Source organism: Hipposideros armiger, unplaced genomic scaffold, assembly GCF_001890085.2.
Source record: "Hipposideros armiger isolate ML-2016 unplaced genomic scaffold, ASM189008v1 scaffold_397, whole genome shotgun sequence".
In the NCBI taxonomy this organism is placed as follows: Eukaryota; Metazoa; Chordata; class Mammalia; order Chiroptera; family Hipposideridae; genus Hipposideros; species Hipposideros armiger.
In genome coordinates, this window is record NW_017731747.1 from 571,366 (window position 1) to 598,534 (window position 27,169).

The 27,169-nt window shown below is 41.0% G+C and overlaps 1 protein-coding gene and 2 pseudogenes across 1 annotated transcript in view; 2 read left to right on the forward strand and 1 right to left on the reverse strand.

Annotated features, from left to right (window-relative positions):
• PCCA (propionyl-CoA carboxylase subunit alpha) overlaps positions 1–8,108 on the reverse strand; it is a 353,425-nt gene extending 345,317 nt beyond the window's left edge. Inside the window, exon 1 of the mRNA XM_019663655.1 lies at positions 7,898–8,108. Within this exon, the coding sequence (XP_019519200.1) occupies positions 7,898–8,002 (105 nt within the window). The 5' untranslated portion in view covers positions 8,003–8,108. The remainder of the gene's footprint in view (positions 1–7,897) is intronic.
• Positions 8,109–12,616: 4,508 nt separating this feature from the next.
• Positions 12,617–16,060, forward strand: LOC109393921 (glycine cleavage system H protein, mitochondrial-like; annotated as a pseudogene).
• Positions 16,061–24,622: 8,562 nt separating this feature from the next.
• Positions 24,623–26,869, forward strand: LOC109393917 (asparagine synthetase [glutamine-hydrolyzing] pseudogene; annotated as a pseudogene).
• Positions 26,870–27,169: the final 300 nt, after the last annotated feature.

Here is a 27,169-nt window from a genome sequence, read left to right on the forward strand (position 1 = left end):
TACCCTGATCTTCAACTGCCTGCCAAAGACCTTCTGTTAAAAGTGAGGCTGAACACCCAGTCTAGTATTTGAGGGAGGGGACGCAACGTCAAAATTATCAGGCTCTGTCTCCATAGTAAGCCAGAGCACCAGGGAACTATACTTATCAACTCTACAACTTCATTATCACACCACAGCTTCCCTACCAGGCCATACCTCCCAACTCACCTGCAGCCAATGTTGTTGGTGCCCATGCAAAGCCTCTTCCCCAGTCAGCACAGGGACCCCATCTCATGGGTAATTAACTACTCATGGCTCACACCTACTTCCCAGTCTGGCCCATTTGCCTCAATCAGACAGGAGTTTTCCATCAAGCCAGGGAGTTCCCCCTCCCTCAGCCCCCATTTTCACATCCAATAACTAACATGGGGTTCCGAAGCTCGACCCCCGCCCTCACCTCAACACGGGGCCAATTTGGTAGTACAATCTGTGCTTTACAACTGGCTGTCCAATGTGGCAGCCACCAGTCACATGTGGCTACAGGGTACTTGAAATGTGACAGTTCAAATTCCGATGTGCTCCAAGTGTAAAACACACATCAGACTGGAAGAGTTTATATCCAGGAAAAAAAAATGTAAAAGACCTCATTAATAATTTTTTACATTCCCATGTTGAAATATTTTGAGTATATTGGGTTAAAAAATACAATATTAGTTTCACCTTTTACTTAATGAGTGGTAGATAATTTCAACCAAATTTGCAGTTCACATTATTCTATCAATGCGCGATCTAGAGCAGTGCTGCGTCTCAAACTACCCTGAGCATCAGCACCACCTGGGGGTCTTGTTAAAACAGGCGGCTAGCCTCCACCCCCCAGTTTCTAACTTGCAGCAGGCCTGGGGTGCTGCTGGAAAACTTGCATTTCTAACAAGTTCCCAAGTAACGCTCCGTTGTTGCTGCTGCTGCTGGCTGGAGTCCCCGGCTTTGAGAACCACTACTCCAGGGTTCCCCAGGGGATGAGACTTAAGCTAGTCTCCAGCTGGGGCCCCTTCCTTGCTTGGCTTTGACTCCCCAGCTCTATCCTGCTTTCTTCACTCTTCTCTTGACCGCCATCTGCACGGAATCCCTTTTCAGGCTCTGCTTGCAGGAAACTGACCCATCCCACCTCCAGAGAACTGTTTTTACACAATTGTAACTTTCACAAAGCGCCACATTAACACTAACCAGTGAGATGGGAAATATCACTGCATTTTTTTTTGTAAAATGAGTAACGGAGAAGGTACTTATTGGATTGCTAGGACAAGGTTTGTTTATCCTGATGAATGAATGCTCCTTACTGTAAGACACGAACAGCTTTATTGCTTACCACTTTCCTCTTTTCCATTACTGCTTTGAAGCTCAAACTAGTTTTTGTGCCCAAAACATATAAATTTGCCTTTTCTCTTTTTTACTAAGTTGGTTAATATTGTATAATAAAGTCATTGAAGTCAGATCAAATTTGAATCCTGGATCTACCACTTAATTGTTATGTGACCTTGGCTGTAAAAAGGAGAATCATTTGAAGGTGATTTGATGATTAAATATGAACACAGCTTCCCCTCGCCTTTGCCATTTTCAATTAACACCAGAATCATCATCTATCAACCTAAGAAAGTAGTTTCAGACAACTTCCCCTGTGCCATACCCATTACATCACACCACACCACAAATGACAAATAAGATCAACCACCCTCTCTGTATGGTATAAATTCAAAGTTTTTTAATGTAATTATTGTCTTGATCTTTCTTCCCATGCTTCAGTCTTCGCAATCTCTAAAACACTCCACTATTCAGGGGCTTAGATCAGTGACTTAAGAGTCATTCTTTTTTTTTAGTTGAGATGTAACTCACATACCATAAAACTCATATTTTTAAAATATACGCTCTTTGGTTTCAGTATATTCACAAAGTTGTGGAACTATCACCACCATGTGATTCCAGAACATTTTTTCATCACCCTAAAAAGAAAATCCTTAGCTGTTAGCAGTCCCATCACCCATCCCAACCACTAATCTACTTTCTGTCTCTATAGATCTGCCTATGCTAGACATTTCGTACGAGGTCTGACAAGTTCGCAAATTGTTGCAATGATGCTGATAAACTTTTTTTATATCAGAGGGGATTATTAATTATGAATTTGTACCAACTAGACAAACAGTTAACCAAGTTTACTATTTGGAAGTGCTGAAAAGGTTGCATAAAAAAGTTAGACGGCCTGAACTTTTCGCCAACAATTCATGGCTTTTGCATGATGACAATATACCAGCTCACAGGGCACTGTCTGTGAGGGAGTTTTTAGCCAGTAAACAAATCACTGTATTGGAACACCCTCCCTACTCATCTGATCTGTCCCCCAATGACTTCTTTCTTTACCCGAAGATAAAGGAAATATTGAAAGGAAGACATTTTGATGACATTCAGGAATCAAGGGTAATACGATGACAGTTCTGATGGCCATTCCAGAAAAAGAGTTTCAAAATAGCTTTGAAGGGTAGACTAGGCACTATCATCAGTGCATAGCTTCCCATAGAGGAGTATTTTAAAGGTGACGGTAGTGATATTCAGCAATGAGGTATGGAGCACTTTTTCTAGGATGAGTTCAAGAATTTAATTGTCAGATCTCATATGTGAATACTGTCCGTCTCCTCTATTCAAATCTAACCACAGTGAAAGCAGAAATGTTCAGTATTATATCCCCAGCACTAAACAGTATCTGGCACATAGTAGGTTTAGTGGATTGAATGGTGGCCCTAAATTGATGTATCCACGTCCTGGAACTTGTCAATTTGATCTTTTTTGAAAAAAAGTCTTTGTAGATATATTAAAGGATTTCAAGATGAGATCATCCTGAGTCCTGTCATGGCCCTAAAATCCAACGACAAGTATCTTTTAAATAGAAAAGGAGAGGGCACAGAGGGAGAAGGAAGAGAGAAGGCCACGTGAGGACAGAGGCAGAGATTAGGGTGGTCCAGCTACAAGCCATAGAATGCCTGGGGCCACCCGAAGCTCAAAGACGCAGAAAGGATTCTTCCCTAGAGCCTTCCGAAGGAGTGTGGCCTGGCTGCATCTTGATTTCAGACTTCTGGTCTCCGCAACTGTGAGAGAATAAATTTGTGTTGTTCTAAGCCACCAGGTACGTCCCACGGATTTACATTAGTTTTCCTGACTGAAATTTTATATAAGTCTATATCTTCCAACATTTTTGAAATTCACTTTTATTTTGATCTTGTTATATTGATCTCATTACAGTGTATGGTTTTTTTATTAATGAAAAGGTCAATGGGAATTCAAAATAAACATAAACTATTTTTTAAATCCTATAATACCTTCATTTTTTAAGTATATATTTGTTCAACTATTGGAGAGTATCTTCAAAATGAAACAATGCTACTGAAATTATTTTCATTAAAGACCAAAGACCTTATCAAATTCTTCCATCAATCTTTATTTTTATTCCTTGCTTTCTTTATGCCAGGGACATGGTGAAGCAATATGTTTCAGTTTGTTCTGATCTGCTCAGTACATATCTTAAGCATTTAGTAGATGCTCTACAAGCTTTTTGAATGGATTAACCACATCTCTAGATAAATGGATGGATGGATGGATGGATGGATAGATGGATGGATGGATGCAATATTGCCTCCTCTCAAACCATTTCTTTATATCCTATTGTCTCTTCTTCCTCCTTCCAAATCCTAAGTTAGTGAAATAAGATTGAATGTATTCAATTAAATCCCTTGGTATCCATGGGTGATTGGTTCCAGGATTCCCTACAGATACCAAAAACCATGGATGCTCAAGTTCCTTATATAAAATGGTGTAGTATTTGCATGTACCAGTAACCTATGTTTGCATATAGGCTACAGCAGAGTATGCCTACACATCATTTTATTCACTTGGATTCAGCATAGTAGTGCTCAGAAGGCGGCAAATTCAAGTTTTGCTTTTTGGAACTTTCTGGTATTTTTTTCTGAACATTTTTAATCCATGGTTCGTTGATTCCATGACAAAACCCTCAGAAACGGAGGGCCAGCGGTATTAACTTACCCATTATATCCCTCAGAGTTCACTTATTCCAACTCTTTTACCTCAGATCACTGACCCCAAAATAGGCCACTGGTTTCCCTCTTTCTTCCCAGCAACTCAGTATGACTTTTGTAGTCATCTAACTCCAGAAACCTAAGATGAAACACTATGTTTCTACCAAAAAATCAAAAATTCCCATCCCAAATTTCCTTTTTCACCCCTGTTCTCTCATTTACCCACATTTTTTTATATAGGAATCATTTAAACAACTCATTTTCCTTCATTCTCTTGATCAAAAACATCACCATGTTTCCCCCTCATGTAGAAAAGGGTTTTACCAATCACTCCTCTATTCTGAACCTCTTAAGAACAAAATAAAATCCAAAAAGCAGATGTATAAATACATAGTCTTAGAAGATTTCTTTCCCTAATGATTGTCAGAAATCTATCAGCATGTTGGAAAGGGTTACTTCCAGGCAATTCTAAAGCATTCAGATATCCTTAAACATCCCTTCCCATGACTAGATAAGAAAATTATGGATTTTAAGGAACATAAAGCTTAAGCATTCAAGCGTCGTAGATGTACCATATAGTGAGACCATCACTCAAAGGGGAAACAAAAGCTTGGCTTTAGAATTATACCATCCAAGATTCAAATCCTACCTCAGCCAACTGTATCTTAAGCAAGTTACTTAACTGCTCTCAGCTCTGTTTCCTCTTATATAAAATTGGGATTTTTTTTTACCTAGTTGTTATGTGGATAAGACGTAATATATGAAAACCATATAAGGCATATAAAAGTTCAATAAACTGTAGCAATTACTATAAACCCAACATCCTGGAGCCACTGAGAAATGCAGACAGAAGAAAAAACTGGGTATTTAAATAGAATGTGTTTAAAAAGCTGATACACCAAACAAATAAGTAAAGGCTAAAAGGTGAACCCTACATATACCCTAAAAGCAAACAAATTCTGTTAACTGGCTAAAAGAATGGTTAGAATTCTCTAGACTAGACTCTAGATGTAGCAGTCTGCTTTCCAACCAAATGGTTTGCAGAGGTGGAGGAAGAAAGGGGAGGAATAAAATCTTCAAAAGGTTCTGCTTCAAACATAGACTCAGTGGAGCATATTTCAAGTTCATGGAAGAGAAGCATGGAGAGGAGCTAAGCAGCAGCTCAAGTTCCCCTAAAGCAATAGTGAACTACAGGGATTCTTCCCACCTCCAGGAGAAATTTTTTACTGGCAAAACATAACTCTCTACTCTAATCAGTATTGTCACATATTCAGCACCTATTTTGTCAAACACTGTGCTAAAAACACAGAAATAGACAAGATGCAGACTCTGCCAACACGTAGAAAGGATGAAATCAGATAAGAAAAATCAAAGCTTATGTATTATACAGTAACTGTATAACAAGTGCATAACAGTAAGTACAGTAACAACTTTCTCTTTTAGCCTCTCCAATCTAAAATATAGCAGTGTAATCCCTCCTACCTCCAACATGAATGGTTTCCCATTGCTATAAGTTAAGACCAACCTAACAGCATGGGCTACAAAAGCCCAACATGATCTGACTCTTACCTATCTCCACAGCACCATCTAGTCTATACCTGAGCCTCAGAAGGCTTTTCTCAGTTCTTCTATCTTGCCCTGCCCTCTAGCCACAGGACCTTTGCATGTGCTGTTCTCTCACATATAACACTCATCTCTTCTCTCTTTGCCTAGAAAAGTCACTTTGTCCTTCAAAAGTTGTTTCAAGGGGGCCGGCCGAGTGGCGCATTGGTTAAGAGCTGGCTTGGGACGCCAGAGGGCCCCGGTTCGGATCCCACATATGAGGGCCAGTGACACTGCCCTCTACAGCTAAGATGCTGAACAACAGCTCAACATGGAGCTGGGCTGCTGTGAGTCCAGCATGAGCGGCCGGCAGCCGCCGTGAGAGGTCATCCAGAAGCCGGCGACTGATCTGCCTCACCCGGGAAGAGTGCAATGATGTGCCAACTTGGGCCAGTGAAACAACGTCCTCCACAACTAGACTGAAGAACAAAACAACAGCAACTTGTCTGTTCCCCTTCCCCCAATTCCCCAGCGCTGTTCCCATCCCCCAATTCCCCAATAAAAATCTTTAAAAAAAAAAAAAAGTTGTTTCAATTATCACTTCTAAAGGAAAATGCTCCCTTACCTTACACAAACAATATGAATAAGAGCATAGGTCCTAGAGTTCTAAATCCTAGCTCTGCCACTTACTAGTTCTGCAGTTTTGAGCAAGTTGCATAATACTCTGCATCTCAATTTCTTCATCTCTATATAAGGATTACATGGCTGTTGTGAGAATTGAATAAATAAATTCAAGTAAAGTAAAGTTTCATAACAGTATCTAGGACATAGAGCTCAATATCTTGACTTGATCATATCCCTCCTTTCCATTTTCTTACAGCACCAGGACCTCTCCTCTAACAGCATTTTACACTTACTTGTCTCTTCCTAGTAGACTAAAATCTCTAGAAACTATATTGTTCCCTAGAGATGGTACACAGGAAGTACTCAGTAAAGATTTGTTGAAAAAAACAGCAGAAAGGAAGAAGCTGAGGCCCAACTAAGTGACTTGTCTACTATAATGCAAAACTTGCATCTGTGTGACTCCAAAGCCCACGTCTTTCCAGGACACCATGCTGCCTGTTAAAGACTTAAACACAGAAGTCTTACAACTGAAATTGAGGTAGCCAACAAACATTAAAATATTAAATAATGATAAAAATCACAAAGCACAAAGAACATCGAGTTCTTTGTAGGCATTCTGAAGTTGACACAAAGGAAATACAAGTGCTGACTTACTTCCATTGCCATGATCAGCTCCAGCTCTCACACTGCTCACCTGGGTTCCCTCCTCTTTAAAAGAGCAGGATGGGCCAGATCATCTCTAAAGCGTCTTCCAATTCTAAATTTCAGTGACAATAAATCAAGTAATGTGCCACTTTAAAAAATATTTTTAAAGGACGTTTAACAACCAGGCTGAACCAGATGACAGGTAGTTTTCAGGGAGACCTTCATTTTAAAGAATTTGTTCAGTGCCTTAATAAACCCTATTAACAAAGCTAGGTAGTCTTTGCTCAGAAATTACAAGTGACTCCATGTTGAGAAAAAGTGTTAACAGCCACACACACACACTATGAGTCCAGGCTGCCACCATGAAACCCTAGGACATACAGAACAGTGGTGAAAATGGGTTTAAAATGTGTTTTAGAACAGTGCAAAATTCAGGCTGACCAGAACATAGAAAAGAAAAACAAATTCACAGGATGCACATACAGTATACAAGGATGTAATACAATTAAAATAGGCTTTCAACTCAAACGTAAAAAAAAGTAGCAATCCTGCCATCGTAGGATACTTTAAAAGTTGAGATAAACTCACAACCCTAACTCTACTTCTGCCCCAATCCACAGCGTCCCTTCAAAGTAGGAAAGAAGCAAGAGAAAACGGAAACTCTAAGGATCCTTAAAAATACACCCTGGAAAGCTCAGGACAAGCCAAAACCGTATGGCACAAGATCGGCTGCACGAGAAATGCAGGCACCTTACAGCCAGATGGCTGTCAGCCACTCCCTGCTGACTCTCTGGGCCCCTCGGACACCCATGATCCTCCGAGTGCTACCAGCTGCAGCGAGGGACGCCTACGCTGTCCTTGGTCCAGCGCGAACTCCAGAGGGAGAGGGAGGGAAAGGCCCGGACCTCCGCGGAATCGGGGCCGCGGATGTCGCCCGGGCGCTCTCGGCGGCACCTTCCACCGCCAGGCGGAGCGGGCCTGGGAGGCCAGTGAAGTCCAGGCCTGCGAGGAGTCTCGTCGCTCCTCACCTTCAGGCTCCACAGCGCTGCGCTCCGCATCAGCTGCTGCGGCGATCGCTGCCCACGCCGTCCTGGAAAGATCAGCGATGCTGCGCCCACCCAGAGCCCCGCCATTGTCGCCCAGGCCTACCGGCGTTCGGCTGACCTCTCACCCCTCCGAAGGGGGCGGAGAAGGGGAGAGGCAGTGCATCGGCCAATCACGAGCCAGCGATCAGAGGCCCCGCCCCCTGCCGCGCTGGAAGAGAGGGAGCTGGACTGGCCCAACCTCCGGAGCCTGGCAGCTGGAAAGGCGCGCGCTGGGACCCGGAGGGAGGCGGGAGGGCAGGCGTGGCTGCGGGCCGGGAGTCAGTGAGGCAGGGCAGATGCATGAGTTCTAGCAGCGGTTAGTCCCCGCCTGCTTGAGGTAAGCCCTGTACTTACTGTACCAGCGTCCACTCTGCAGCCAACATGCAGCCAGGCCACTTAACGTCAGTGAGTCACCTCCACCCCATGACCACCGTGCAGTCCTGAGTGTTATAAGTTACAGACATGTGCCCAAACTGTGGTCCTGTGTGTTTGAAGGCATAAATCGCAAAATACCAAACTAAGGTAAGGTTTTGGACAAGTGCGGTAACATAAATCACATTCGAGGTCTAGCAGCCAGAGACCCGAGCTCAAGTCCTATCTTTCTCTGCCTCGTACTATCTGCGTGTGCGGGGCATTAGCCATAACCGGAGTCAGCTTCTGTTGCTTGCAAGCCGGCAGCCTTATTAGTACAACTACTAAGGGCCAAACCTTGTGCTAGATGTCTCAAATTCTGTCTCATTTAATCTTTACAAGAACCCTAATGGCCCATACATTATGCCCATTTTGAGAAATTGAATTTATGGAGAGGCAAATGGTAAATGATAAACTAGGGTTCGAACCCAGGCTGTCTTTAGGGACTAAGCTTTTGTTTTATTTTAGAAATTTTTTTAACATACACCAAAGGGGGGGGGCAGAATTATAATCACCCAGGCACCCATCACAGCTTCAGTAAGTCAATAGTTTATCAACCTTGTTTTATCTATTCCCCCTTTTTATTCTTTGTTAGAGTATTTTAAAGCAAATCTCAAACATCAGGTCATCTCACCTATAAATAGGCCAGTAAAAGGGGCTCTGCTCTTAACTATTTTGCTCCTCCTACAGAGTCACCTTGAGAGAGTTACAAAGCTAAGAATGACCTAGAATGTGTTACAGCATGGCAAATGCCAAACGAGATACAAACAAAATGTTTGGAGACATCAGAAAAGTGACATTTAGTGGGATTTTAAAGTGTAAGTAGGAACTTCCATGACAGACAAAATGAAAAGGAGTATCAGTTTCACAGAATTTCTCACTTCTGTACCCAAGACTGGAATCATTTCCTACTGAGGAAGCCTGCTTTTCTTTTCTCTTGCTTTTTCTTCCTCCAATTTTTAACCCTTTGCATTGGTTCTCTTTAGATCCTATCTGTTTTGTCTTTTAGAAGTTCTTTTCATGAAAGGCACTTGGGGCAGAAACTACTTGTTCCAATAATATCTATTCTCCACTCATTCCTTTAGTAAGAGAGTTCCTAAGTTTTAGATGAACTCATGGCCACCTAGCTAAAGGCTGCAATAGCCAGCCTCCCTTATTATGTGAGTAAGGGTTGGGTTATGGAATGTAAGGATTGTGCCTTTAAAGAGTAGGGGCTAATTCTAAAAAATGTGTATTTCACAATAAAAAATAATAATTAAAAAAAAGAGTAGGGGCCAACCCTCTAGTTCCCCTTCTCTCCTTCCTGAAAGAAGATATGCTGGTTGGTGCTGGAGCAGCCATCGTAACCTACAAGACAGGAGCCCTATGTTGAAGATATCAGAGCAATAAGATAGGAGGAGCCCAGATTCCTCACACCATAGAGCCATCTTATCAGCCTTCTATTGTTTAATACGTGGAGTGTTATGTGACATAGAAATAAACGTTTACCTTGTTTAATTCACAGTTATGTCTCCCTTTACTATAGCAGCCAAAACTATCCTACAACTCATAATTTAGTATCCAGAAGTGAGGTGCTGACATAAACCTGAAATATGTGTAATATTTCAGTGATAATGGTGACAACCCAAAAATAGAAAACCAGATGCTGAAAGTTGATGACCCTTGTTATTCACCTCTTTGGTGAAATGGCCACTTTCAAAACCTTGGACGATATTGTTATCACTATCACTGATATAACCTGTAATTTTAATACAGTGTTTTCAAGGGAGTATGATTGGCATTTTGAGCTGGACAGTTCTTGTCTGAGCTATGCCACACAGTTTGGGATGTTTATTATCTCCAAAAACCCTGCTTCCTGTTACCAATGTCTGAAAACAGCTTTCAGATATTTTGTCCAATTTCCTGTTTATCCATAGTGAAAGGGAACTAATTACTCAATCTGGAACCAGCCTGAAAACAGTTACTGTGTCATGGCCAGAAGCATAAGTCTTCTCTCAAAATTATGAAACCACCTTTATATCATCTTCTAGCTTCCAGAGTTGCTCTTGAAAACTCAAATGCCAATCTTGTTCTTGATCCATTGTCTCTTATTACAGTTGGCTGTCTACTCTATTGTTGTAGAGTGGGGGTGGAGCAGAAGGAAGGTGGCATTGCAAATTCAGGAATCACAAGCAATCACACGCAAAACAAATAGCAAGACTACACTCTACCTAGAGACCTTTGAGCTACATATATTTGGCTCTCTTTGAGTGGGAGTACAGGCAGACTAGGTATGCTGGATTGGAAACAATGTTTCCCCGATCCTCTTCCCTATATGGTCCCTGGTTAGAGTTAACCAAGAGGAATTTGTAAGATATTTAGAAGACAGGAGTGAAGTGGTAGCCATTACTCTCAGGAGGTTATTACCATAAGATAAGGAACATATTGTAGTAACCCGGAAGGTCTCAGTTTAGCCTCCATCTCCATTCTGCATCCAGCTTATCTTTCCCAACTGCTAGCCCTACTGACTACCAGCAACCCCAAGTCCACCACCAGATGCTGGATTGCAGACCCACAGAGGCAGTAGCTATTCATAGGTAGCTGCTTCTCATTGAACCCTCCACGAGATCCTTCCTCACATATGGCAGTTAGACATGCTAGGTACCTCAGCTATCCCTCAAACTCCCAATTTGTCCACCTATACCAATGTGTCAAACAGACTGTTCCAATTTCTCTCTCTCTGATTCTCTGAAAGAAGCCTATAGTCATTGACTAAGGTGAATATACACTGGGGAAGGAAAACTAACCAGACTGTTCAGGGATTACTGGACTCTGGCTCTGAACTGATACTATAATAATTCCTAGAGACTCAAAAATGCCATTGTGTTCTACCAGTGGAAGAAGAATCTTATGGAGGTCAGGTGATTAGAAGAGTTATTACTTGGGCCTGAGGCAAAGTGAACCCAGTCTATTTCTGAGCCCACATCATGATTATTTCTCCAGTTCCAGAATGCATAGTTGGAATAGACCTGTTTGGGGTTTTTTAACGATTTTTATTGGGGAATTGGGGGAAAGGGAACAGCGCTGGGGAATCAGGGGAAGGGGAAAAGACAAGTTGCTGTTGTTTTGTTCTTTAGTCTAGTTGTGGAGGACATTGCTTCACTGGCCCAAGTTGGCACCATCATTGCGCTCTTCCCAGGAGAGGCAGATCAGTCGCCGGCTTCTGGACGGCCACGCACGCTGGCTGCTGGCCGCTCACGCTGGCTGCTGGCTACATACGGTAGCCCATGGCAACCCACTGCCACAGGGGCTGCAGCATACGCCGTCCCTGGCAACCCCATGGCAGCCCAGCTCCAGGTTGAGCTGTTGTTCAGCATCTTAGCTGTAGAGGGCAGTGTCACTGGCCCTTATATGTGGGATCCGAACCGGGGCCCTCTGGCATCCCAAGCCAGTTCTTAACCAACACGCCACTCGGCCGGCCCTGGAATAGACATATTCTTAACAGCTCTACTTCCCTGACTGAATCCTGACTGGTACATGAGGTAAGAAGGGGAGAAATTGTGCATAACTATTTGAGTAGTGAAGGAATAGTCTGTGGCAGAAAATACTACTTGTCCCCTAATATTTCTCTATCTTCTTCTTGTTTCTTTAGTAAAAGAGCTCTCACAATTTAGCTAGGTACATGGCCTTCAGGTAAGAACTACATTTCCAGACTTCCATCACAGCAAGACTGTCCAGGTTACTAAGTTTTGACCCATAGAATGTAAGCAGAAGTGACATGAGCAACTTTTAGGTTGTATGCTTAAAGGGAAAGGGCATGCCTTCCACTTTCCTTTCTCCTCTTTCCAGCTTGCCAGAATGTGGGCACAATGTTAGGGACAAAGTTGTCATCTTAGGTGACAAGAAGGAGGACAGACAGGTGCGAAGGAAGGCAAAACAAGATGCAAGGAGCTTCTAGGTACCTGACATTGTAGAGATGTTCTATCAACCCTGGAATGTTTTGCTCAGATTTTTATGCAAAAGAGAAAAACTCTTATTTAAGATATCATGTTCTGTTTTGTTTTGCCTTTGTTACAATAGCCAAATATGTATCCTAATAGAGCACTACTATATATCTTTGCCCTCTCCATTTAAAGTGATAGATTGTGGGCTGGCCAAGTGGCTCAGTTGGTTAAGAGCTCACTCAAGAGTTTGAGCTCTGAGCAACAGGTTTCCCGGTTTGATTCCCGGCCCAAGCTGAGCTGCCGCTGAGTTGCCAACAGGTGGCAGGGTGGCTCAGCTAAAAAAATTTTTTTTAATAAAAAATAAAGTTATAGATTGTAAGGAAAATATCTAAGATAGTTGAGGACATGACAAGGACTGATCAACTGCTCTCCAAACGTGTTCACTCTTCCTTCTGCACACACTGCTAGGCAACAGTTCCTAGCCTCCTTTAGTTAGATGTGGTGATATACCTGCATGTGGCCAGTGGAATGTGAGTGGAAGTAAAATACAACAACCTCTAGGCTTGGCTCAAAACAACCGTCCATGCGCCTTTTCATACCCTTTCTTTCTCCTCTGCACATCTGCTGAGTCTCCTGTAGGCACTAGATGCAAGGAGTGTTGGTACCTCAGTGACTGGGCAAACTATATCCTTCTTGACCTTTCACACTCAACTGTGACATGAGCAAGAAATAAACTTTTTTTCCCTTGGACCACTGACATTTAGGGATTGCCAGAGCAATTAATCTACCCAGTGTAATCCAATGTCAATAAAGGAAAATTAAGTGGACTCAAAAGGACTTTTGCATATATCAGGGGAAAAAAAGGGTGATATTTAAGAGCAAAGTCGATTTTTTTTTATGAAAATGGATTGAAAGAATAGTTAACACTAAATTATATAATTCATAAATTTGATAAGGAAGAACCCTTCAAAATCAAAGGGTTAAGCCTCTGCACGCCAGCGAACATGGCGCTGCGAACGGCGCGGAGCGTGCGGCGGGTGGCCTGCAGCCTACGCACCGCGGCCCTGGGGCCTGAGGGTGGGCGCCGTCCGGACGCTGCACACCGGCCTCAATCTGCTCTCGGTGTGTAAATTCACAGAGAAACATGAATGGATAACTACAGAAAATGGTATTGGAACAGTAGGAATCAGCATTTTTGCACAGGAAGCTTTGGGAGATGTTGTTTACTGTAGTTTGCCTGAAGTTGGGACAAAATTGAACAAACAAGATGAATTTGGTGCTTTGGAAAGCGTGAAAGCTGCTAGTGAACTCTATTCTCCTCTATCAGGAGAAGTAACTGAAATTAATGAAGCCCTTGCAGAAAACCCAGGACTTGTCAACAAATCTTGTTATGAAGATGGTTGGCTGATCAAATGGTGCTAACTCCCTCAGAAGTAGAGGAGCTGATGAGTGAAGAAGCCTGCTAGAAGTACATAAAATCTATTGAGGAGTGAGAATGGAACCCCCTGAATAAAGCAGTGTGAAACAACTTAATCTAGCATAGTTGTCTTAAATTAGTGGTGGATAGGAGATTTAAAATAGCAACCTTTAGTAACACCAATGGGAAAAAAAAACTACAACAATGCTTCTGGAAGAAAATACCCCTTAACTTTCTAATGATTGCAGATAAACACAATATACATCTTCTTCATAACACCCTATGATTTTTTAAGCTAGGCTACAGTTATAATATTCAGAATTCCTGAAATTATTTGTGGTAAAATCTAATTATAAAAATTATGTAATTCAACAATAACATACCTTAATCCCTATATAATATTATAACATGCTTATACCCGTCTCAGAATTTGGAGTCAAAATACTTTTTGTTAGTTGTTACAGTGTCAGATGATGAACAATAATACTGCCTTTAATTTTGCAATATACACTGTTTGCTGGTGCTATTTTTATACAGTGGAGCAACAGCCTTGCAGGAGAACAAAGTTTTATAATAAAACATTCAAATTCTTCATTAAAAAAAAAATCAAAGGGTTAAAAATATTTTCACTATTACCATAAATAAGACTACTGCTTAAAAACTTTGTCAGAATAACAATTACATTAACAATATCAAGAATAGTATTCATCTTGTGACTAACAATCAAGGTATCTAAAGATGTGGCAAGGATTTCTTCTCAGAGAATTCAATATTGGAGTATACTCTAGAGAAGGGGTTGGCAAACTTTTTCTGTATGAGACAGTAAATATTTCAGGCTTTCAGATCCACATACAACTCTGTTACATATTATTTTTGGTTTCTTTAACAACCCTTTAAAAATGTAGAGAAGAGAGTCTTAGCTCACAGTTATGAAAACCAAGCAATAAACGATTTGACCTGGGTGTAGTATGCTGACCTCTGCTCTAGTGTAGTGCTACACCAAGTGTACTCCTGCAACAGGCGCCAGCTGGCCAACACTTTGTGACAGTTCTATGATAAAAGCAACACCTATCTTCTAACTAAAATCAACACCAACAGGGACTGTTTTACTGAGTCCAGGCTGCTAAAATAAATATACCATAGACTTTCTGGCTTAAACAATGAATATTCCTTTATCACAGTTCGGAAGGCTGGAAAGTACAAGATTAAGGTGCCAGCAGACCCAGTGTCTGGTAGGAGCCGCTTTCTGGTTCACAGATGGCCATCTTTTCCTTGTATCTTCGCATGGTGGGGCAGAGACAAAGAAGAAGCAAGCTGTCTCATATTTCTTCTTATAAGGGCACTAATCCCATCCATGAGCCCTCCACCCTCATGACCTAATTACCTCTCACTGGCCCCACCTGCAAAAACCATCATACAGGAGATTAGGCTTCAACAAATACATTTTGGAGGAACACAAACATTCAGTCCATAGCAGGAACCCATAGTCAACATATTGAGGATGGACATTGGCCTGCAGACCACATTTTTATGTAGTGTTACTATGGAAGACATGTCCTGTTTTATGGGCATGTACCATCATTTGAACACCCTTCTAATACTGGGGAGTTTCCCACAGGAAGGATACGTTCTTCCCGAAATAGAACCAGACATTTGCTTTGTCTTCCTTCCTTACAGTTGGTGCAGGCAAATGACCTAGCTACACCCATAGTGGCACCCTAAAAGGGTATTAATTCAACACAGCAATGTGATGAAGCAGTTGCTACAAAAAAATCCATTCCTGGTAAGGGTAGCAGTAAAGGCTTCTTCCAGCTGTTGGAGGACCAATGACAGAGACCCTGCCATCAAATGCCCAGCTATAGGGTCCATGCCAAGTCCAGGAGGCAATAGGGTCTTTGTTGGGGTCTTGTAGGAGCATTGGGGTATTTTTTTTCCTGATTGTGTATCCTCCAAATTGACTCTTACGCTCTTTGAAATCTTGTGAGTTAATGTTCCTTAATAGATTACATTTCTATTTAAACTAGACTCTTCTGTTGTTTGCACCTAAGAACTTACTGATATACATGCTTACTGATAAAATTAATTCACCATCCCCAATTAAATAATATGTGTGTTCTATCACTAAAACCAGAGTTTTATCAACCTGTCTGTTCAACAACAATTTGAAGTTTTTGTTCTAATTTGTGTAACAGAAATACAAAAATGTGGTCTTTTTCCTCAAGGAGTTTACCATTTATCTGAAGAGTCAAAAGTAGGGACCAGCCGAGTGTCTCAGTCGGTTAAGAGAACGAGCGCTGAGCAACAGGGTCGCCGGTTCGATTCCCACATGGGCCAGTGAGCTGCACCCAAGCTGAGCTGCTGCTGAGCTGTCAACAGGTGGCCGGATGGCTCAGCTGGTGTAAAAACAAGATTGCCTGTTCAATGGTGGGCTATGCCCACCTGCAATTAAGATTGAACACAGCATCTTGGGTTTAGAGGCCACAAGGTGCTAGCCAATTCAGTTTTTGGTAAGAGCTTTCTGTCTAGCTTGTAGATAGCTTTATTTTTATGTCTTCACATGGCCTTTCCTCCATGCACCTGTATGCAAGGGGAGAGAGAAAGAGATATCTGTTTTCTCTTATAAAGTCACTAATCCTATTGGTTCAGTGTCCCACCCTTATGACCTCATTTAACCTTTAATTACTCCCAGAAAGGCCCTGTTTCTAAATATAGTCATAACCAGGGTTAGGTCTCCAACAAACGAATTTGAAGGGAACACATTCAGCCCCTAACACCTCCCCAAGAGGGGTCACACAGAGTACACTCTTCCCCCAGCAATGAAAATGTGTATGTGCAATGTTTCTGCCCAAGGAGGGCTATTAGAGACTCAGTGACCAACATCTTTACTGGGGACTCGTCATGTAGAGACACCCTCTGCCTAGCATGTAAGATTCCCAGACGGAAAGCAGGTTTTCTGCATAAACCACATTGTTTGCACTATCTAAGTACAATGGCCCACCCTTATCAGTGGGGAATAGCGGGAACACTCTATTATCCAGCCAAGGGCCAACCTTGCAAACTGGCCCTTCTACGGACAATCACTTCAGGTTCTCTTCTGCACATGTACCAATGACCTCCTCAGCTCTGCTTTATTGCCCCACCTCCTGGATAAAGATTACTGAGATACCCAATTGCTAAGCCCTAAAACTGGCAATTGTGTACCAATTATTTAGTTTCTAGGTTTCAATACCATTGTCAATCGAGGGCAATCAGACTACATTTATGACTTAAAAGAACCTGGAGGCTCATCAATGTCCTTACTGGCCATAACATGTTCCCTCCCTAGGTAATCATTGAGTATATCCTCCTAAGTTAATTATGTATCATACTTCAAGAGAGAATCCTAGAATGCTAATTAACATAGTAAGCAAGCTCTTCGGTCTCATTACCATAGCAGATATAGCTTGGTGACCATCTTAATCCAACAATAGGAGTGAAGATGCTTTATAAAGCATAGTCAAGGATGTTTCTAGGATACCCACCTACCTGCAACAAAATGCCAGCAAAACCATAGAGAGAGAAAAGAGAAGAGAACCAAAGCTTCTCTGAGCACCTCCAAATGGATTGTATAAAATTGCCCCAACAATGGGATAGGAATGTGTTTTGGTCTTGTGTTGATTATCAGAATGGAACATGGGAATTCAGGGAGCTGGAGCTATCCATTCTCATATTTCAATCTGTATGCATGTTTTCTTAATTTTCCTATTTTCCTTCACCTTTTTTAGTGTAAGGCTGTGGATTGTTGACAAATGGCTTGTTACCTCTTAACTATGGTACCAATAAGCAATGGTTTGATGAGGCCAGATAGAATTAGCTTATGAGAATCAATTGCTAAGCTGTCAGGAATCTTGCTGTTTGTTAAATCCTGGGTAGCTTGAAATCAGCCTGTGGAAATACACAATGGGAAGCAGAAAACACTACAATCAGGGCCTGCTCAACTCCCTCTCTCCCAGAGAATCTGTTGTTAACCATTTATCAGCACACCACTGCCTGGAAAGGACCCATCCTTAATACTGCCCTTTCCATCCTTAGTCACTTCTAGGCATATGTCCAGTACTGGCCACAATTTGCTTATGACATAGCTAAAATATGCAATTAAACCAACTGTTGAGTTTGTATTCACTTTCCTTTGGCGACCACCCAGCTCCACTTGGTACCAGTTCCTAGGTATCAGTTGGTTTCCTAGATAATTGGACTCAACCACTAAGTGACTTTTTAGATGGCCAACACCTCAACAGGCCAGAAAACCAGAAATATGAAATTCCTTATCACATTGTACTAGAAAGGGCGATTACTATCTCCATTTGTGGACCTTTCATGGGTACTAGTCTTTGTAACTAAATGTTCACAGTAACAGAGCTTGACAAAGAAGTAGGAAACAGATGGCGTATATTCAGAGATTATCTCACTTTTACACACCCTACAAGACTGGCATCTACTTAAGCTCAACCTTGAGTTCCTTTGCTTTAGATCTAGCTCATAAGTTCTCTACTATAAATTCAATCAGTGACAACTACTCACAACTAGCAAATGGCTTAGACGTGGTATTTTTACATTAAATGCTTTTAAAAATAAAAAGAAATTCAGTCACTGGCACTAATTAGACCGATCTTGACGAGTGACACTAATTTATTACTCGAGGTCCTGCTGGACATTTCTTTCCCTTGAAAATTTACTTCCCTTGCAATTATGCCAGTTTCTTTCACAGCCTTGTTTCGCTCCCAAGCAGGATGTTCCTTGTTACAAGGAGACGGGAAGATACAGAACATTTCTCACGTCTGGGAAAGGCATACACCGCTGCTTGTCAGTACAAACCTGGGCAACTTGACATAGGCCTGTGCATTTAATTTCTCTCATTAGAAAACTGATACTCCCACACAGGTGGAGGGATCCCAGTTGTTTATTTTCAGGCACAAGCTCCCCCTTACTCTGAGTATAGTATTCTTTCTTAAAGTGGGCACTAAGTATTTTGGCGTAACAATAAGGTTGCAATTTCAGGCTGGGCAGCTTTTCAGGCTGCGGAACTTCATATGTTGAATGGTAATGGTGTAAACTCTTGGCAAAATGCTAGGCTTAATTCCACTGTAATTATTTGTGCAATTATGTATTTGATATATGTCTCTTATAAATATCACAGTAGGGATTGTACCTTTATTATTCATTGTTATATCTCCTATGCCTGACATATAGAGTAGGAATGCAATAAATATTTGTTGAATTAAAAATACATATATCTCATGAGTTTATATTGATAGTTGCAATTCAAAGTTCACATTATAGTTCTTTTTTACTTGTCTTAACTTGGAAATCTTGGTTCCTAATAACATTAATTTTTACTTATTTTTACTTGTTTTATTTTATAGTATACAAAAGTATATTTTTATGATATAAGATACAAAAGTACAAAAACATTACTAACAATAAACTTATCGAATGCAGTTCAAAATATCTTTGCAATTTTATCCTTAGAGTTTATGTAGAAAATGTACAGTAGTCTATACGTAATCAAAGTTACTTTAATTATTTTCTCGGTGTGATTACATTTTATATTTAGTTCCATTCATTTGTTTCTGTTTGTATTCAATGTTAGGGTTTGTTTTTTCTTATTTGACTCAATTTTATTTTTTGAATATGTAAATAGTGATTCAAAAATCAAAACTATTAAGAAAAGATAGAGAATTTTTTATCTTACCCTTATTCCCTATACCCATTCTACCCATCCTCTGTAAGTAACCATTTTCATTTTCAAAAATTTGTGTGTTCTTCCTATTTTTTCACATAATAAGTATAAAAAGTGTATATATATATATATATATACTTATACTGTATATACAGTATATACATGTATAAGTATTCGCATATGTGTGGATGTGTGGATATGCCCTAGTTTATTCAACCAGTCATCTATTGATAGATACTTGGACTTGTCTTCAAGCTTTTCATATTACAAATAATTTCACAAGGCAGAGCACAGTGCATATCATTTTGCATTTGTGGAGGTGTATCTTCAGCTAGGTTTCCAGAAGGATCACGGTGTCAAAGGGTAAATGCACACATAATTTTGTTAAATATTGCCAAATTTTCCCTCCAGAGGTGTTTTGCCATTCTGCAATCCCAGCGGCAATGTGTAATACCTGTTTCTCCCCAGGTTTACCAACACACTGTGCTGTCGAGTTTGTAGACCTCTGCGGGTCAAGAACAGGGAAGGGTGTGAGATTTTACCCTCCTTGCATGCTCTCAAGTCACACTTGCACGATGCTGCTAGAAGACATTAGACTCCTAGGTCAGAGACAAGAGAATCTATTGTTTATGGGGCAGCAAGAGCCTGAGCTGCATGTTGGCATCAGTTCAACCTGCCCCCCAAGTCCCATGGGAATCATGAGTGTCCCAGGTGGATGCTGAGCCCAGGTGGGTTTGTGTCACAGCAGAGGAACACCAAGCTTGTGAAACCCCCAATTCGTATAAGGGACAGCTTAAAAACCTGTCCAATCTTTACCCCAAAGGAAAATATTATCTTTATGATCCTGGTCAGGAAATAAATCCCTCTGTCCCAAAGGGAGACACTATTTTTGTCCTCCCAACAAACATCCTTGAAAAGATAGTTGAGAACAAAGTTATCACAAGATATATAGAAACACCCTGGAGACTGTCTCCTAATACTGCCAATCTGGTAAGTGAAGAACAGTATTTCAATATATTTTAATTTGCATTTCTTTTATACTGAACAATGCTGAGTATTTTTTCAAATGTTTCACAGGCTATTTGCCTTTCATCTTCTTCTGTGAACCATCTCTTAACATTGCTGGTCATTTTCCTACTGGGTTTTTGTCTTTATCTTTTTTAAAAAAAACTGCTTTCTTATGATATTTACATATCATAAAGTTTACTCATTTAAAGTGTATAATTCAATGATATTTAGTATATTTATATTTAGTTGTGCAACCATCACCATACTATAATTTTGGAACCTTTTTTTAATAACCCCAAAGAAACCTCATACCCGTTAGCAGTCATCCCTCACTCGCAACCCCCACCCATTCCCAACCTAGCCCTATGTGACGACTAATCTATTCTCTGTCTCTATAGATTTGCCTATTCTGGAAGTTTCATATAAATGTTATATAACAAGTGATCTTTTGTGACTGGCTTTTTTCACTTAGCATAATGTTTTGGAGGTTCATCCATATTGTAGCATCTATTGGGTCTTCAGAAAAGTCATGACATATTTTGTCTGTCTTTCAAAGGTCATTTATTTATATAAAGAACAAAGATCAGTCAATGATATATTGCCCGTTTTGTTCGATAACCTTTTGCCATCTTTCAGTGAGCTTCACAATTCCTCGTTCATAGAAGGACCTGTCTTTATTTGCAAAAAACTGAACAAGGTGCTGATTGACAGCCTCATCTGAATTGAATGTTATATATATACCACGCAAGGAGTTTTGAAGAGACCAAAGCAAGTGGACGTCTGACAGCGCAAGGTCAGGGGAGTATGGTGGGTGTGGCAACACATCCCATCCAAGCTCCAATAATTTTTGATAGGTGATTAAACCTGTGTGTGGTCTTGTGTTGTCATGATGGAATACAACTCCTTTACAATGAACAAGCTCTGGGCATTTCTGGATGATGGATTTGTTCAAACTGTCCAATTGCTGACAGTACACATTCGAATTGATTGTTTGGTTCCTTGGTAGGAGCTCGAAAAACACAACATTTTAAAATCCCACCACACTGAGAGCATAACCTTCCTCTGATGAATGTCTGCTTTCGATGTCGTTTGAGGTGAATCATCACATTGGGACCAAGACCGTTTGTGCACCACATTGTTATAAACAATCTACTTCTCATCACCAGTTATCAGTCACTTCAAAAAAGGGTCGTTTTCCTCACGTTTAATGAGCATATTGCAGATGTATAAATAATGATGTACACCATCAAATAAACTTCTTTGAGTCCATGCAGAACCCAAATATCGAGTTTGCTTAGGTATCCCAGCTTCCTCAGGTGGTCATGAACGCTTGAATGATGGATGTTCAATGTTTCTGCAATCTCTCGTGTCATGTAATGTAGGTTTGACTCGATCAGTGCCTTTAGTTTGTCGTCATCAACCTCAGTGGGCCTCCCTGACCGAGGAACATCGTTGCGATCAAACTCACCAGCATGGAATTTTGTGACCCATCATTGGCACTGACGTTCTTGTAGAGCATTGTCACCGTAAAATTTATGCAACTTTTCACAAGCTTGATGCGCATTCTTCCCTTTATGGAAGTAAAACGGTAAAACATGGCGAAAATGCAGTTTAGTCTTCCATCTTCAACTTGTTTTAAAATCTCCAAAACTCAACCAAATTGCTCAGTTTTTTTTTTAGAATGAAGCTAGAACTGTCAGCTGTCAAATGACATAGCAATAACATAGATGCAAATGACTCTAATACTTCCAAAAATGAACTAGTGCCATCTGTTGCAAACATGGGTCATGACTTTTCCGAAGACCCAATTTTTTGTTATTTATCTGTGATAGAAATTAGCTATTTCATGTACTTTAAGCTGCAAATATTTTCTCCTACTTATCCATTTGTTATCTTTTGACTTTACTTACGATGTTTTTGCTAAGCAAAAGTGAATGTGTGTGTGTGTGTGTGTGTGTGTGTGTACAGAGAGAGAGAAAGAGAGAGAGAGAGAGAGAGAGAGAGAGAGAGAGATGTGTTTAAATGTATTACTCTTTCTATATGGCTTCTGGAATTTGAATTAGAAAGGCTTTCCTCATGACCAGGTTACAAAGAAATAAACATATGTTTTCCTCTGGATATTATGTTTTTCCCTTTTTTACACTGAAATAACTGATCTATTTGGAGTATATTTTAATGTAAAGTAAGAGATATAAATCTGAATACATATTTTTTTCAAATGAGTCTCCAGTTGGGCTAACACCATTTTTTAAAAATTAATCTTGTCCCTCAATGATTTAAGATGCTACCTTTGTCATATACTAAATCTCTATATGTACTTGAAACCATTTCCATTAGTTTGTCTGTCTAGCCAGGCATCAACACCACACTCTTTTAATTATAGGGTCTTCATAGTAATTTTTAATACGTGGTAAGGCCAATTCCTTCTTATTACTCTTCCTTTTGAAGACATTCATCAGCATTCTTGCTTATTTATTTTCCCATATGAAGTTTAGGATCCAGTGCCAGGAAAAATTTCAGTGGAACTATTTTTGGAATTAAATTTATATGTTAACTTGGGGAAACGAATAGTGATCAGTCCTATCAAAAAACAAGGAATGTGTTTCTATTTTTGTTTAATCCTACTTTTGTTATTTTTCAAGACTGTTTCAAAATCTTCTTCATACAGACTTTGTGAATAATCTTTTAAAGCATAGTGATCCCATCCTCTTTGTGACCAAACCAATTGAGTATGGCCAATCAATTAACAACCCTTCTCTTTGAGGAGAGGTGAGGAAGTGGGCTGACAGAGAGGTAAACAAAAAAGTAAACATTCCCCTGATTTTTTTGTTCTATTAACTCCACTGAGGGTTTTGTATTAATATATGTTTACTTTGCCAGCTATGCTATTATATAGTACTCATTGAAACAGTGTCTTTAGTAAGCTTTATTGGACAATAAGACTGAGCATAATGAGAGATGGAAAATAGACTACAGAATGAATTTTGAGATCTAGTGTATAACAGGGTAAGTTATTTTTTACTCAATTCAGAGACTTCTGAAGGGACACCTCATATGCCCAATGAGTTGATTCCAGAAGTAATCAGAGGGGAAATAGCAACCATCAGGAAAGTGGTTTCACAAATAGAAAAGCAGGACTTCCCTGATATTCTGTTAGATTCCTCTCCTTTTAGAGATAGCTATACTCTAGGGTAATTCTAGGCTTGCTTTAAACCCAAATGGAATAACAGAAGGTATACACAACAAGGAAGTACAGGAGGAAAAAAGGAAAGACCTATTTCTTCATATATTTTTTTTTTAAGATTTTTTGTTATTGGTGAATTGGGGGAATGGGAACAGTGCTGGGGAATTGGGGGAAGGGGGACAGACAAGTTGCTGTCGTTTTGTTCTTCAGTCTAGTTGTGGAGGACGTTGCTTCACTGGCCCAAGTTGGCACCATCATTGCACTCTTCCCTGGTGAGGCAGATCAGTCGCCGGCTTCTGGACGGCCGCTCACTGCGGCTGCTGGCCGCTCACGCTGGCTGCTGGCTACACACGGTAGCCCATGGCAACCCACTGCCACAGGGACTGCAGCCCACGCCGTCGCCGGCGACTCACAGCAGCCCAGCTCCAGGTTGAGCCGTTGTTCAGCATCTTAGCTGTAGAGGGCAGTGTCACTGGCCCTCATATGTGGGATCCGAACCGGGGCCCTCTGGCATCCCAAGCGAGTTCTTAACCATCGCGCCACTCGGCCGGCCCTATTTCTTCATATTCTTACTGCTCCTCTTCAGCTCAGAGAACAAAGAGGTTTATTATGTAGGACCACCAGCAACCTTGTGTTAATAATGTTCAATCATCTCTCTGTTGGCACTACCATGTCAGCCTCTTCTGGGATCCTCAAGTTACCCACAGGTTGGCAAAATAAAAGACCTCTTCTTCCAAAAGGTTTCCCATGCTTTCCATCTTTCTTAGTACCCTTGTTCCCCCTTACAATGTACCAGAGCATCCATACAATGAGGTACTAAGTACCTGTAAAAAGGAATGAAGAAAGTCTGTATGTGCGACAGTCAACAAATTGCTAGGACATATTGTTGACAGAAAACAAAGCAAGGTAGAGAAAAGTATGTACAGTTTGCTAGCATTTATCTAAGAAAAGACTATAGATATCTAGATGTGCGTCTATTAAAAACAAACAATGGAGACAGCCCACAGCCCTTGCCTCTACTCTTCCTGTCAGCCTAGCCTGCTTCTGCACCGAAAGCCTGTGGCTCCACTCCAGCATGTGTGCCATTTGGGCCCTTTGGGGCAGTGATGGTTGTCTTTCCCATCAGTGTCTGAGTGCTAGGGAGATTGCACACAGATGTCCACATGCATTTCATCCTCAGAATGTCAATGGATACACCAACTGCCACTTCAGATTTCACCGGTTGGTGGTGGTTGACGAGGTGTTTGGAATGCAGCCAATTCAAACAAAGAAATACCCTTATTTTTCAGTGGCTCTATTACAGTGATGAAATCTACAATCATAAGGAGGTGCAACACCATTTTGAATTTGATTACTAGACCAGAGTGAATGGTAAGATAATCCTTCATTTTTATGACAAAGGAAGAACTGAGCAAACAATTTGTACATTGGATGGGGTGTCTGCATTTATTTTACTGGGTACTGCCAATAAGAAAGTATTCCTGGGATGAGATAACTATGGAGTCAGACCTTTGTTTAAAGACATGATAGACGGTAGTTCTGGGGTTGTGTGTTCAGAAGCTAAAAAGGTCTTGTTAACTGAAACACGCCCTGACTCCTGTTTGAAAATGCAGATTTTTCTTTTGGGGATACTATGAAGTTTTGGATTGAAAACCAAATGGGAAGACTGCATCAGTGGAAATGGTAAAGTATCATCACTGTGGAGGGGAACCACTACATGCCCTCTAAAACAGCATAGAGGGGGCCGGCCGAGTGGCGCGATGGTTAAGAGCTGGCTTGGGATGCTAGAGGGCCCCGATTCGGATCCCACATATGAGGGCCAGTGACACAGCCCTCCACAGCTAAGATGCTGAACAACAGCTCAACCTGGAGCTGGGCTGCCGTGAGTCGCCGGCCATGGCAGGTGGGTTGCCATGGGCTACCATGTGTAGCCAGCTGCCAGCGTGAGCGGCCAGCAGCTGCTGTGAGCGGCTGTCCACAAGCTGGCGACTGATCTGCCTCACCCGGGAAGAGTGCAATGATGTGCCAACTTGGGCCAGTGAAGCAATGTCTTCCACAGCTAACTGAAGAACAAAACGACAGCAACTTGTCTGTTCCCCTTCCCCCAATTCCCCAGCGCTGTTCCCATCCCCCAATTCCCCAATAAAAATCTTAATTAATTAATTAATTAAAACTGCATAGAGGAACTACTCCCAGGTTTTGAAAAAGAAATTGTGAAGAGAAGGTGAGGAGAATGGAGACAGCAAGTGTGGACAACTCCTTCAAGGACTTTTGCTATAAAGGAGAGTGAGAAACAGAACATGAGAGGTATTATTACAGCATATATGGATATGGATATGCTATAAATGGCCCAGTATAGAGGAGAAAAACTGATGGTGCAGAAGATGGGGAACAATCCTTAAAACTAAAACCCAATCCAACAAGGTAAACCTGCTGTGATTCCATTGGGGCAAAATAATGAATGTTTGTCTGGGGAAGTAGATGTATTTGTGTAATTTTTACTTGTTAATATACATGCATAATTCTGAATCCTTTTTTTAAATGCTATTAAGAAACATTTGATGGCAGACAGAAGGACTGGATGCCTTTTGTCAGGGGGCCTGAATTCCAGCTTAGTTGCTGCCACCCTGTTGAGGCAGCTAAAAGGGGCTCATGTATAGTACACTCTCCAGACATTTCCAAGGGACATGGAAGACATCCCAATTTGCTGGCTGCTAGAAAGGTGGCAAATCATATTGGGAGTGAACACTATAAAGTCTTTTTTACTCTTGAGGAAGGCATTCAGGGTCATGGGTGAAGTCATATTTTCCTTGGAAACTTATTACAACAGTTCATGCTTCAGCAGGTATGTATTTCACTTTTAAGTACATTGGAAGAACACAGATAGCAAGGTGACCACTGGGGAAGGTTCAGATGAACTAACACAGGGTTATTTTTTCACAAGACTTCTTCTTCAAAAGCCAAGGAGGAGAGTGAGAGACCTCTGAAGAAACTCTGTTTGATGTTTCTCCACACAGATGGAACTACCACTGCCCATGGCCTTGAACTGAGAGTCCCATTCCTGGAACATCAGTTTCCTTCGCATTATTTGTCTGTGCCACCAAAAATGAGAATTTCAAAGAATGAGATAGAAGAGGAGATATTTGAGGACTCTAGTCTGATACTTAAAAAGAATCTCTGGTGACCAAAAGAAGACTTCAGTGAAGAATTTCTGGCTCAGACAAAAGACCCTGAAAAGCCAAAACAATATTGAGAAAGAAGAACAAAGTTCAAGGTATCACACTACCTGATATCAAACTATACTACAAGGTGGTAGTAATCAAAACAGCATGGTATTGACATAAAAACAGATACATAGATCAATGAAATGGAATAGGAAACCCAGAAATAAATCCACACCTACATGGTCAATTAATCTATGACCAAGGAGGCAAGAATATACAGTGGGTAAAGACAGTCTCTTCAATAAATAGTGTTGAGGGCCGGCCGAGTGGCGCAATGGTTAAGAGCTGGCTTGGGATGCCAGAGGGCCCCGGTTCGGATCCCACATATG